This window comes from Enoplosus armatus, chromosome 9 (assembly GCF_043641665.1).
Source record: "Enoplosus armatus isolate fEnoArm2 chromosome 9, fEnoArm2.hap1, whole genome shotgun sequence".
Classification (NCBI taxonomy): domain Eukaryota; kingdom Metazoa; phylum Chordata; class Actinopteri; order Centrarchiformes; family Enoplosidae; genus Enoplosus; species Enoplosus armatus.
In genome coordinates this window covers 10,271,290-10,285,542 of record NC_092188.1, presented here as the reverse complement: position 1 = coordinate 10,285,542, position 14,253 = coordinate 10,271,290, and the positions used below count along the sequence as shown (strand labels likewise).

Genomic DNA, 14,253 nt, shown 5'->3' with positions numbered 1-14,253 from the left:
TGTGAACCCACAATGTATAAATAAGCCACACAGTGGTGGTGTCATTTGACAGTTTACATAATAAGGAGCCTGAACGCAGAGATACGAGGCTAACTGTCTAACTGAGGGGAGCTGAGGGGAACATTACTGGGATTCAATAAGATTGGACTAGACCCATCCTCAGATGCACTGGAGAGGAAATGTGTGCACACATCTAAAAAAAAAATACACACATACAACACACCGTCTCTCCTTCCATCTCTCTCCTTCTGTCTCTGAGGCAGCTCTGTTTTGGGTCTCACAATGCAAACAGGATGTAACCTATTTTGATCACGGTGCCATATTGCATCATCAAATATTAACAGACTTGACTGCACTGCATTATGTCTGCTAAATAATGTTTGTTGAATAATGTGTGCTGCTTTATCATAATATCCTCGTATTTATTCTTAATTCACCAAGAAACGACACAGACCGAGGGGATACTCCTCATTCTCTCCCTTCAGTAACTGATGGCGTGTTGTCTTTATTCATGTGTGAGTGCACGTGCATGTGTGTGTGTGTGTGTATCTGGGAGCATCTGTGTCGCCGTGGTCACACACACACACAAATCTATTGATAGAGCATTAGCGCACTGGTCTGTCTGTCTGTCTGGGTTTCAGAGTCAACACTCACGCTAGAGATTTGAAATATTCCCCCTCATTTCTGCCGCTTTCTCTCCGTCTCTGTTTTCTCTCTTCTCTGCCCTCTCTCTGCTTTGCCCTCTCTGCCTCTTTCTCCCTCTATCTCTTGCCTGCCCCTCTCCTCCCCCCCTCGCTCTATGCTGATCCAGACTTTGGAATTCAATGTTGCTATGGTAACAATGTCGGGTTGGTCCTCTCTGCCTCCCCCTCTTGCTCCTCTTATTCAGGCTAGATGCAGTACAACTCGCTCTGGAGTCGTTCTGTCTTTAGCCTGTAATACTGTCACTTGTATAATTACTCTAATCTGTATTAACACCGTTCCAATATGGTTCTACAAGATTTAAATAAAGCATCTGTGGTATTGAATGTAGAGCTGATTAGTTGAATCAATCGACAGTAAATTAATCTGCAACTATTTTCATAATAAATCAATCATTTAAGTCATTTTTCAAGCAACAAGACTGAGAGTCAACAGTCAGGCTAGCAGCTCTGTGAGGCTGCAGTTAGGTACAGTGGTGTATTGAGCTAAACGCTAATATCAGAACGCTAAAATTGCTGACACTGACAATGCTAACATTATGATTTTAAGCAGGTATAATGTTTAGTGTGTTCACATCTTAGTTTAGCGTGTTACCATGTTAACGTTTGCTAATTAGCAGAAAACACAATGTACAGCCGCGGCTGATGGGTATGACATTAGTTTTACAGGTATTGGCTCAAAACCAGAGTCTAAGATGACCTGATGATGGTGCGAGTTGAAAAGTCAGAAGATCACCAAAGTAATTACAATTCATCCTGAGGGGACATGAATGTCTGTAGTAAATTTCATCCAATAGTGTTTGAGATATTTCACTAAAAGCCAGAAAAGTCAGGGGATCACCAAAGTCATCAGAATTAAGCCTCTGAAAATCATGAATGTCTGCACAACATTTCATGGCAATCCAGCCAATATTGTTGAGATATTTCTGATGTTTGATAGATCGACATTGAGCCATGCTGCTACCATGGCTTTATTTATACAGGGTGGTCCAATGAGAGCGGGTTGCTCTCTTTTGCATTGGCGTCCTGCGTACAGAGGACAATAAAAGCATGAAAACTTACAAGGGCTGCAACTAACAATTATTTTCATTATCAATTAGTCTGCTGATTTTGTTCTCAATTAATCAATTAGTCATTTGGTCTATAAAATGTCAGACAATGGTGAAAAATGTCAATTATAATTACATAAAGACTGAGGTGATGTCTTGAAATTGCTTGTTTTTTTCCGACTAACAGTCCAAAACCTAAAGATTTTCAATTTACTGTCACATATGACAAAGAAAAGCAGAAAATCCTAACAACTGAGATGCTGGAACTAGATAATGTTTGGTGTTTGCTATTAAAAAATGACATACACAATTAATCAATTAAGTTGCTGAGTAATTTCCTGTCGATAAACCAATTTATTGACTAATTGTTTCAGCTTTAAAACTTACAAAACTGCAAACAAAGGATGAGGATAAAATTGAGAAAGGGTAACAATATGGAGTAAAGTAATCATGAAGTTAATTGAAATTTTTGAACATGTTTTTCTTGTTTTTGTCATTAATATTTTGTCACTTTTCATCAGTAAATTCATGGCACTAAATAAACTAAAATAATGCAAGATTCTCCTGTCTTTTGTGCAGCAGCAGAGCAGAGTGGTGACCATGGTGCAAGTTTTCTGCTAACAGAGGACGGACGGAGAGCGGGACAACCGTCCAAGCCACAACCTCCACCAGCAACAGCTTTCCAGTGAGAAAGAAAGACAGAGAGAGAGAGAGAGCAAGAGAAAGAGGCAAAAGAGGGAAAACGAGTGCAAGAAGGAGAGAGGGGAGCGGGTGAAAACAGTCGATGGATGCTGTCCGGATTGAGGGGACAGCACGTTCTTCACTGACGAGGAAAAGAAAGATTTCAAAATTGAGTCGAAGGATAGAAACTCGCCGTCAGGTAAGTCTTAAGGCGTAGAGGTCCACAGTAGCAGGTATAGGCCACTGAGGCAACTTCATTGCATCTCACACATGCGTGGGTCAACGGGACGAGCTGTACATGAATCATATGATGCTGTTTGTGTGAGAGCATACATGCATGTTGGTGTGTGAAGGATGTACCCGCATTCCCTTCCTAATAAAGACTAACAGGTACAAGGTGATCTCATGTTAGATCTGCTGTGTGAGTGTGTGTGTGTGTGTGTGTGTGAGTGTGTGTGTGTGTGTGTGTGTGTGTGTGTGTGTGTGTGTGTGTGTGTGTGTTTGTGTATTCATCTCCAGCTCTGATTCTGATTCTGAGGGGGAGAACGGTGTCAGGGTCATGAATATGGAGTGTGCTGAGATTGGGAGGGTGTGATCTGTTGTGTTTCACATCAATTCTGTCTTGTTAAGCGGAGTCAGCAGAGTCATCCAACTCTCCTCCAAGGACACATCATACAGCCACTTATGCACCTCCCACATCCGCCTCCTCCTCGCTCTCGTCTTCTCTCATCGCCTCCCTCTCTGCCTCCCACCGGTGCCCCTCACCTCCTCTTGCCCCTCATCATCTCACCTGAATGTTGGCTGTCTTTTTCAATAAACTGCACATTGCATATGATTGTAAACACACTTCTGCTTGGTTATTCCATTCTTCTCTTATTCTCAAAGCCACGCTAGATGTTTGTTTTTTTCCTCACTCCTAATGTCCGTCCTTTTCCTCTTCTCCCTCCCTTCCTCCTCCTCGTCCTCCTATCTTTTCTCTCTGAAGGCATGGTGTGTGAGAAGGGGATCCAGATCCTTCTCACCACCGTGGGGGCATTCGCTGCCTTCGGCCTGATGACGGTGGCGATAGGGACGGACTACTGGCTGTACTCCCGTGCCCTCATCTGCAACAGCACAGCCAATGTCACCCAGGATGACCCCCATAACAAGGACAAGAAGGACCCTGGGGCGCTCACCCACTCTGGACTGTGGAGGATATGCTGCCTGGAAGGTAAAGAAGTTCTGGGAGACATTTTGGGTCTATGGGTGGGAACAAGGCGGGGACAAGTTTGGGGGACGTTCTGGTTTTCAGGACTTGTAGGGACCTGAAGAAAAATAAAACAGAGTCAAGATTGATACCATAAATATGAAGCTAAAGCCAGCAGCCAGTTAGCTTAGCTTAGCATAACGATTCGAAAAAGCTAGCCTGGCTCTGTCCAAAGGTAAACAAATTGCACCCACCAGCACCTCTTAAGTTCAGTTCAGTCAGGCAAACTGCTCCCTCTGTTTCCAGTCTTTGTGCTAAGCTAAGCTAACCGACAAGATGTAGCTTCATATTTACAGTACAGATATGAGCATGGTATCATCATCTTCTAATTCTCAGCAAGAAAGTGAATAGTTATTTCCCAAAATGTCAAACAATTCCTTTAAATGTTCTTTCCAGTCTTAATTTTCCTGTCAGGTAAGAGGGAGATATAAGAGAGATATTTTCCCTACAGAATATTAGATAGATAGATTAAGCACACATTAATGTAGAGATTTTTGTGTTTAATCTTTGTTGTAATCACAAACTCTTGTCTTTTTGCCTCCGTTGTGATTTGACAATTTAACACTCACCAAAATCAAGTGGGTGGCACTGGACACTGGAGGTAGTGATCATTCCAACTTAACTTATCAACTTAACTCATCACCATGAAATGAAAACCTTGTATCACTTGGCTACGTCAAAGCTTTTAACTGGAAACATATTTTCTGTCAGTCAACATGTGTGTGGGGTTTTTATTGACTGTGTTGTTTACTCTGCAAAGCGGGATCAGTGTAAACATGCCGAACACAAACACTGAAGTTCAGCAGTTTCAGTCTTGAGTTTAGGAGTTTAGGACACTTTGTTTAGAAAGCTGCAGCATTGCTGTAATATCAGTAATCATTATTAGCATCAACACATACACGTCCCATTTGTATTTGTTAGACTGTGCTATAGTGGCAAGGAAACAATTTTGCATAATTGCAGTATAATTACATGATACTGAAGCGTAACCCTCACTCAAAATAATCCATTAATCATTGTGTTTGATTCAGGCTGCAGTAATTTAATTCAAGCGCTGAAACAAAAGGGTCGACTCCTGCTACTCACACTGTAGCAGGAGCTACAGAAACTGGCAGTGGCCATCTCTCAATCTTCAGTTTGTCACTGCAACACAAGCTGCTAATTCATTATACATTACGCTGCCTGGCTGACACTCAACAGTAAAGGCTGGGATGGAGTTAACAGTGAAGCAGCTACAGCCAAAGGGGTGGTGTGAGTTAGCGATCTGTGCCTTTGCTCACATACAGACTTCTGTCTCCAGGAAAACCTCTTGGCTCTCCTTATAAAGCATCCCCGGGCCCATCCTGGGCTTGGTCATTGTACAAAGCTAATTTGTCCTCATCTCTAAGCTTCCTGATAGCAAAGCAGCCAATTAGAGATAAGCTCTAGCCCTTGCAGCACTGCTGCAGTGCACCCCCACCCACTCCCTCCATTGCCTCACTCTTTCAGTTTCTCCACTTGCTATCCCTCTGTCTCACTCCCCCAAACATTATATTTAATCTTTCACTGGTTCCTCTCCGTCTTCCCATCCTTTCCTCTCTTTCAGTCTTTTCTCTCTTTCAGTCTTTTCTCTCACATTGTGGTGCAGTAAAGCTGACAGTGTCTTGGCATGGCTTAGAGGTCAAGTATCCTTGATGTCTGTGGAGTATTCAGCCAAGATAGATGCTCAGTAGTCGAGCAGTGATGCAGTGAGGTGTAGCTGGAGTGGAAATGCAGGACATGCTAGCTCTAAAAGATTTATGCCCGTGGGTGGCACATTATGCTGTGGATGGAGATGTGTCCTGTCCTCTCTAGCTCTTCTGCAGGTTTACTGAAGTTGCGGTTGCACCAAATTACCTGTCAATGAAAGCTTTATTTTATTTGTAGGATTCTTTTTTTCATATAGCACTGTGGAGCTTTTTTGTCACACCTACCTCCATCATGAATGTGTCAATTGAATTGTATTAAGCATCAATATATAAAAGTGGATATTATTACAATACATTTTTCATTCAACTGAACTCTTAATGTTGAGGTCAGTGTGGTTAAGCTCACATTTGTATTACGACCACTTGTAGATTTATGTCACTTTTAGCTATCTAACAATTTATAAATTTGTTTTAGCTATTTATCTATTTATACTTTATCCAACTATTCAAATTGTTTATCCATTGCTTTCAAGCATTGTATCATTACTTGCAGCTAACAGTTTTTATTTCTCTGCTTGCTTGTAAACTACTTTTCACACACTCTCAATTGCAACATGTGGTGTTTGTGTGTTAAAGCTTACTCAATATGTGGGTTGTGTTTTTAGATTTATTTATTAAATCTTAATTACTATTTTTTCTATTAATGAGTCACTCAAAATCATAAGGAAGTAACCCCCCCCACACACACTTGTGGAATTGTATGTCCTGTATTGAGGAGCTGGTAGAGATTAGATGTTTTAGGTGCAGTAAGCCATGCAGGGAATCAGTGATCTGTCCTCCAGCGAACATGTGCTTTTGAAACTGGAGGAAATCTGCCAAAAATGCCAACTTACACTAGTGTCTGAGGTTTAAAATGAAAAGCCTTGAATGTATGAACGGCACCTGATGTCTGTCGAGCCTGTGTCTGAAGATGATAACGCCGATCCGTGTGGCTCAACTGACGTCCCGCCCCTTTGTACCTCCGTCTTTTTACAGACCGACCTGTGGAAATATAAGAGCTGTGACAAAGAGACCAGCTCACCCCACATCTGTCCGTCTCTCCCTCCGTCTGTGTCTCTTCATTCCATCACCTCCATCCATCTTTCTTACAATCCATCCATCAGCAACAGTGGTGTGCTGTCATCATCGTGCGTGCATCCCTCCGTCCGTCTGTCTGTCTACATGCAAGACCCCGGCGGGTAGTTATCCGCCTGCCTATGTGTCTACATACTTGTATGTATTTACATGCGTGCGTGTGTACTATATGTATGTCATGTTACTAACTTGCATCTAGAAGAACCAGTATGTTGAAGTTTATCATCCAGCACATATGCTTGGATTCAAAAAAAGAGATTTTCTAACAAAGATATGAGTGTGTTCAGGTGTCAGTCTGTCCCTCAGGAGGGTATTTATTGTTATTGTTTCTTCAGGCTGCAGTTATGAGTTCCCGTCTTTTGTTGTGTCTGGTCACCCCTGTTTCTTCTCTCAAATCTCAGGAGTAAAGAGAGGAGTGTGTTCTCAGATCAACCACTTCCCAGAAGATGCAGACTTTGACCATGATGGGGCAGAGTACGTCCTACGTAAGTCAATGCCAGCGTTACTAGCAATGGATGCTGAATGAGAGAGAAGCCTGGTTATGAATAAGAAAGTGTAAAATTACCATTGCTTTTTAAACCTGGTGTTTTTATTTGCTCGTTCCACAGAAGATTCTCTTTGCAAGAAATAAACGTGACAATGTGTACAGAAAATCAGGGGAGATGGGGTGCCCTAGTTCGTGCTCAGTGCCCCGCAGTGATATCTGCTCTATGATACGCTACATGTGTGCCCGTGCATACATAGAGAAAAGCTTGTGTTCTGTTTACAATGTTGCAGAGGCATTTTGCTGGCATTTAGGTGGCATTTCCTCTCCCGTGGCCTAGTTGTCCTAGATGAGAGAGGAGTGTTAATGTGCATGTGCGTGTGTATGTGTGTGTGTGTGTGTGTGTGTGTGTGTGTGTGTGTGTGTGTGTGCATGGTTGGCAGACCTCTTGAAAGCACTGAAGGCCACATGGGAAGGGTTTGATTCAATCGTGTCTCTAGAATTGAGTAATTCATTTCCTCACAAAGTATTATGTGTGTATTTTAAATGGAGCAGCTTTAAGTGTTTTTATTTTCTTTGTGACTTTTATTCTACGTCCTCCTTGCATTGTCCAAACCTGGGTTAAGTAGCATTAGTTAGCAATATTGTGTTTGTTAGCTGTTTTACTCTACTTGGAGTAAAGCACCAGTTTTCTTAAAGTTGTAATCCTTAATATTTCATTCCTGGCTGATTTTGTGACACCCGTGGTTACCGTGGTAACAGCAAGACTTGTTTTGTAGATGCATTTTTGATGAATGATGACGATCAGCTACAAATACATTGCATTTCCTGTGATGATTTCTTCTAACATCTGCAGCTCTGTTGTGACTGTAGGAGTCAACAGTAAACAGTGAGGCTGAGATCAGTGAGATAAAATTAAACACAGTAACACTGGATTACATGCATACATCGTTTCCTGTGAATCCCTCGTGTGTAGTAAGGCAATTTGAATCCAGTTTGGGAATGGCGGACTCTGCCACTAACTATGAAAACTACTATTTAGAGTGGTAATTACAGAAAATACATGGAATGGCTATTGCCAAATTAATTGTATAAAAAAACTGGGTTTGATTTCATAAAAATCGTATTATATCTGTAAGACAGATATTGTCAAAGAAGCCACAAGTCATTTCACACATATTAATACTCCCTCTCCTTTCCAGTTTTTGCTGTTTACCGTTGTTCTCTCCTCTGTTTAGGGGTAGTCAGGGCTTCCAACATCTTCCCAATCCTCAGTGCCATCCTGCTGCTGATGGGAGGGGTTTGCATCGCTGCTAGTCGTTTCTACAAGAGCAAAAGGAACATCATCCTGGGGGCAGGAATTCTCTTTGTGGCTGCAGGTAGCTTACGAATACTGTATGTGCATCTGTGTGTATATACTGTATATGTGATTGTATACAGGTCTGTCTGCGTGTGTGTGTGTGGTGCTCTGGAGAATATTACTTGCCCTCACAGTTTTTATTCTTTGTTTGGGAATGTCTAGTTGTGCTTATTCTATTATGTCAGTTTAATAGAGGTTTTTACATTCAGCCCTCATCTTGCCAGTTGTCTTTATTAAGAATGTCACAAATCATCACGTCAAACAAATTTGTTTATTAGTACTGTAAGCTGGTCTGTCTGAGTTTATTTAGCTCCTTTGTAAATACCACCTTTCTGTGCTCTCTCAGGTCTGAGTAACATAATTGGTGTGATCGTGTACATCTCGGCTGCACTGGGGGACATCTCTCCTAAGAAGGACGAGGATAAGAAGTGGCAGTACTCCTACGGTTGGTCCTTTTACTTTGGAGGCCTGTCCTTCATCATGGCCGAGATGGTGGGGGTGCTGGCTGTCAACATCTACATTGAGAAGAACAAGGAGCTGCGCTGTCGCTCGCGCACCGACATTTTCAAGAGCACCACGCACGCCATGCTCCGTCTGCCCAGCTACCGCTTCCGCCGCCGCTCCCGTTCCTCGTCCCGCTCCACCGACCCCTCCCGCTCCCGAGACCCCTCACCTGTAGGGGGAGGTGGGGGCAAGAACTTCGGCCTGCCTCCCTCTGCGCTGCTTTCCCAGGGCCCCATCTCAGTGTCCACTTTACCAAACCCCCATTCTCGCTCCCACACGGCCCTGGCTGGAGGCGACATCTCCCTCTACACGTTGTCCCGCGACCCCAAACTGGGGGGTTTGCCGCCCATGTATGGAACGGTGGACAGGGCCACGCTCTACCAGCTCCACAACTGCTTCCCAAAGGATGGAGGTGGAGGTGGAGGGGGAGTGATGATGAGTGGTACACTTCCCTCGCTTAAGTCCCACAACCCTTCCAATTCTTCCAACTCCAACGCGCCGATGCCCAACTCAGTGGGCTCCGGCCCCCCACCCTTCACCTCGTCCACAGTGGACCGGGAGCGAGGGATGGGGACTCTGGACAGGCTGAAGGGAGACAGGGAGAGCAACTCTAACACCCTCAATAGGAAGACAACGCCTGTGTAGAGAGAGGGTGTAAGAGGGGGAGGCGAGGGGGAAGGGAGAGAAGGAGGATGGGTAGTAATGTGAAAGGAAAGATAGAGAGGAGCGCTGTGTTTGTGTGGCTCAACAGGAAATAGATAGAAAGACATGCAGAGCGGTGAAATGCTAAATCTCTCCCTCCATGTTCACTGTTACTTAGTCTACTCAATCTCACTGAGAACAAAAAGAAGATGAGTAATAACAGAGTGATAATAACAACAACAATGAACTCTCACAATAAAACTATTTTGATATTTTAATGTGCTAGAAATGATTTATTTTGTTAATGATCAAAACGCAATTAACCTTGGGCTATTATGAAAATGTTTCACATATTTTTTGTGCAATATTACCGCTAATTTAACCAGATCATCATTAATGTAAAATTGTTGTTGTGATTATTCTTAGCGTTATTACAGGCTAGCCGTATTTGCAAACACTATAGTTTGGAATGAAGATTTAATTTTCATGTTTGTTTGGGTTTTTTTCACTCTAATTTTAGATCTCAACGACTTTTACTGTGAATTTCTTCCATGCAGAGCCACTGGGACTGTCAGTGAGCTGTGTGTTACTGTGTCAAAGTGTCAAGCATGAGTGTGCACAATATGTGGGAGAATGAGGGCCTGTATTATTATTATTTTTAACCCCCATATTATATAATTTTCATTTATAACATGAAGTCAGATTTGAATACTGTAAATTGTCTTCCAATATTGATACTGACAGAAATGCAACAATAATGTGCGTGACTGAGACAACCGTCCAACTTCATTGTTATTATGAGTCTGAGTTTTCTATGGGCCTCTGTTAGTCTTATTTCCATTCTAATCAGTGTTAACAGTAGTACTTGTAGCTATAGTCGTGTTGAAGATGTTTGTTCTTGGGCATTAACAGAAACCTCTGACTGGAGGAAGCAGAAAAAAGAGACATAGAATAATACATTTGTACAGATTCAGGTAAAGGTTACTGCCTGAGTAGAAAAACAAAAAAAACCTAATCATTTTTTTCTATGAAGAGTCCCAAAGTGAGACATGCAACTCATCATTTTCAGTGGCAAAAAAAATACAATATGTATATGTGGGTCAAGAGGGTTTAAAAAACACTACAGAGAGAAAAACTTTTGAAAAGATACATGTACATTGTAAATTACGCATACATATATTTGTAAAGTCTATAGATATGTTTTTCGGGACCACTGTTCAAACTGGGTATGCATTTTGGGCGATTTTGGCGTGTTTTGTTCCCGGTGCCCTCCCTGGACTCTTGTTGGGTGGTTTCATCCCTGCGCCTCCATACTTGCTGCCCCTTGGTCATATGATTAGCGTTCCCCTAATTTATCACATGACCAATAACAGATTCACCACAGAGACAATATCTTAACCTCCCCAAAGATTCTTCTCACTGTGCTTCCCCTGTGGCTGCCGACTCCGGAGTCTGAACTCTGAACCTGATCTGTTTATGTTGATGAGAATGTAAACACATCTGAACCCCCCCCCCCCCCCCCCACTCTCTCTTCTAAACTGTCCCGAATGACTCCAGATCTGGGTTGAAACCATGGACACACCGCAACATGATATAACGAAGAAACAAAACAAAACAACCAGACGCTTCCAGATTCTATACTTCTATACATTTTCATTTCTTTGATTTCATTTGAGAAAAAGAATAATGTGATAAAACTGCGCACAGATAGCATTTATTTGGGCAATATGAATAGTATGTAGTTGAGAATAGATATATCTAGACAAATGATTATGGTTTATCTAAATGTGTGATAAACTTAAACACTGTATTGCACGAAGTTTATAAAAAAAAAACAATAACAGACATATTCACAGACTGCTGTCTTTTGTTTCTTTTTTGCTAAGAAAGATGAGTGGGGTCTCTTCTGAAATGCAGAGTGAGCATGTACCTGTGTTTGAGTATCCCTCAAGGGGTCGCTTGAACCTACAAAGAATTATCCCCTGAATCTGCAGGTCCCCTCAGATTTACGGTGCTTTATAGTGAACTTCAGCTCATTGTTTAAATGTCTGGCCAGCAACTTTACTTTTTAGTTCACTCTCACCGCTCTCATAGCATTGTGCTCGGCAAATGCAACTAAAACAAGTGTGATGTGGACATTTACAGTACAGTGAAGTAGGAGACTACTTGTGTCAAGTAGTTCAACATTTGAAATGAACAATATTTGCATATTCATATATTCTGGATTTGTCACTGAAGGAGAACTAGTAGATGTAATGTGTACAGTACTTGAGTAAATGCACACACTGTTCGTCATTAGTGAGCAAACATTGCTCTTAGTAGTTACTCAAGCTCAAGGTCTCTCAGCCAATCTTTGGTGCGCTGTGATCCTAAAAAGACTTCGACCTTCCCTGTCAGACCTGAGGCTCATAATATTTGCAAATAAATGGGTAGCGCCAGATGGGAGGTATTTACAAAATAGGATAATGAGAAAAGCAACTGAAAGTTACCTCAGTAAACTTTACTGTGTCCACTGCCCCACCTGAGCACATCATCTTTTTTTTCTGACGGGCCCATCTGGTGCCTCATGCATGTTTTTGCATGAACAATTATAAAATACTGTCAAGGTCTGCTTTGGTCCCTTCAGGCCCACTGGGCAGGTTCTGCTTGACCTTAGAGGGGTGATCACTGATAGGGAGGACAGTGGGAATACTTCCAGTGAGGATCAAGCTGGAGGAGACAAGAGATGATACTTCAGATGCATCAAGGCAGAGGGAAGCAGTGTCACATCCTTGACAAGGGGCCTGAGATTCCTCGCAGTGCTGCTGGACTCTGAGGATTAGCTATCGGGAGCGCCTTCCCCAGCTATTATCATACCTACTGCAGTCTAGTTACAGCCACAGTGATGCAGCGATGAGAGATTCAAGGAAGGATGAGACACTGCCAAAGCAAACTCATGCCATCTACTACACGGGCACCATTACTTATCACAGTTGAGGGGAATACAGCTTAAAATATATGGATGTTCATATTTCGGCAATATCATAATCTTTTTTTCCCTTTCTGGGAGATTCCACTTTCAATCCACAGGTCCTCATCAAGAATTCTTGGAAGCCCTTTTCCATTTCCAAACATGCAGCTAGTGGTCGTGCACCACTTGTCACACTGTCTCAGTAGGACTATTAACATCTATATATACAACCAGGATAGTGTGTCATGTGGATTCAGTTTCTGCCCTCTGGGAGTTAAAAGCATGTGTGAGAGTGTGTGTGTGTGTGCAGGTGACTGTCTGGATGCCACTCACTCCCCAGAGGGCCGGGTAGTTGAGTAGTTATTGGGACATCTCTGATCTGTTTGGTCAGTTGTCTGAGTGTGCAGGGTGGAGGGTGTTGCAGGTGGGGTGGAGGAGCTGGGCTCCCTGGAGACAGCAGGGAAAGTGACGCACTGAGGTCAGGGGTGGAGGAGGAGCAGAGAGGGCACAGAGGTATGAGGATAGGCCGGGGGGGGACATAGTTGAAATTCAAGGATAAGGTTTCCCAACCTCTGCAGTGAAATGCATTACGATGAGCTCTGGCCTAATTATAGAGGAGCTGGTTTGGGGGGAGGGGGGGAGTGGTGGGGGGTAGGAGTCACACTGTTAAGGGGTGAAAATGGGTGAATGTCACGTTTGAGAGCAGACAGGGTGTAACGTCAGCAAACAAAAGGGAGGCAGTTATTTTATGTCAAATCCCTTTAATGATAAGCAAAACTGGCGCCACATACTGTACATATACATGAGTAGAAATGAGCATATGTTTTGTAAAATAGCATTTCCTGGTAGAGAGATAAGGTGAGCATCCTATGACAAAAATAAAGTGTATTTACGGCATAGATGTTGAAAATAAAGTGACTGGAGACAACACTACAAACAGTGACCATTCATACAATATAAACACATTCATTCAGTTTATGTACAAAGTTGAGCTTATAAAGTGAGTCCATACAATTCTCTGATATACAAAATGGTATTTTAATCGCTTCTCACAGTTGATTTCATTCAACACACATTCATCTGGTATACTTGAAGCAGCATTCACCCAATAGTTGTAAAACACACATAAGTAATAAATAATGTCACCTAAAGCCTCTAGTTTATCAAGTATTAAGTGTTAAAAAGCTTCATAGGCTAGAATATTAAGGATACTCATTGACTCTATTCATAAGGCAACATGTAGCAGGTGTGACAAGTAAAGTCTTTGAAAGTAATCAGGACCTCCTCCTCTGATGGAGATACTTTCTGACGGTGCTTTAGGAATTTTAAACTATGGAAGCCCATTTCTGCCTGAAAGAAATAGATGAAAAGTTAATTAAACACTCATGAAAAGTCATAATTATGAGATGGTAAGTCAAACTTTCTGACTTGGTATCCATCATTTTGGCTTGGTAAGTCAAAAGTTTGATTTACAATCTCATAATTTTGTATCATGTCTAACTTTGAGACTGTCCTCCCAAGAGAAACGACATGACGATCAGTCATTTCAGCCGACGCTGAAGTGACGAAGCCCTCAAACAGCCGTGGTAAATGTGGCGAGAGCAAAGGAGGAAGTCAGTGGACGATAGAGACGAAGACTTAGAGCGACAAAGTCCTTGTAGGGAGGAGGTCGGGATGGACGGATAGGTCAACATAACATTGGACAAAAGAGACAGCTGTTCTTTTCTAACCGACAGTCGATGTTGTTTTTTTTAAGCATGACCATGATCGCTACCTATCCTTAAACACATGTTTATTATTGTAACCATGACCATGAAGGGCCCCTAACCTTAAAG

At 42.4% G+C, this 14,253-nt stretch overlaps 1 protein-coding gene across 1 annotated transcript; it reads left to right on the top strand.

Moving 5' to 3' along the window:
- Positions 1 to 2,605: 2,605 nt before the first annotated feature.
- Positions 2,606 to 9,471, top strand: cacng8b (calcium channel, voltage-dependent, gamma subunit 8b). Its single transcript, XM_070911597.1, has 5 exons — positions 2,606 to 2,630; positions 3,417 to 3,641; positions 6,880 to 6,963; positions 8,201 to 8,341; positions 8,669 to 9,471. The coding sequence occupies exons 2-5, from the start codon at positions 3,419 to 3,421 to the stop codon at positions 9,469 to 9,471; spliced, it is 1,251 nt and encodes a 416-aa protein (XP_070767698.1). The 5' UTR covers positions 2,606 to 2,630; positions 3,417 to 3,418.
- The last annotated feature ends 4,782 nt before the right edge of the window (positions 9,472 to 14,253 follow it).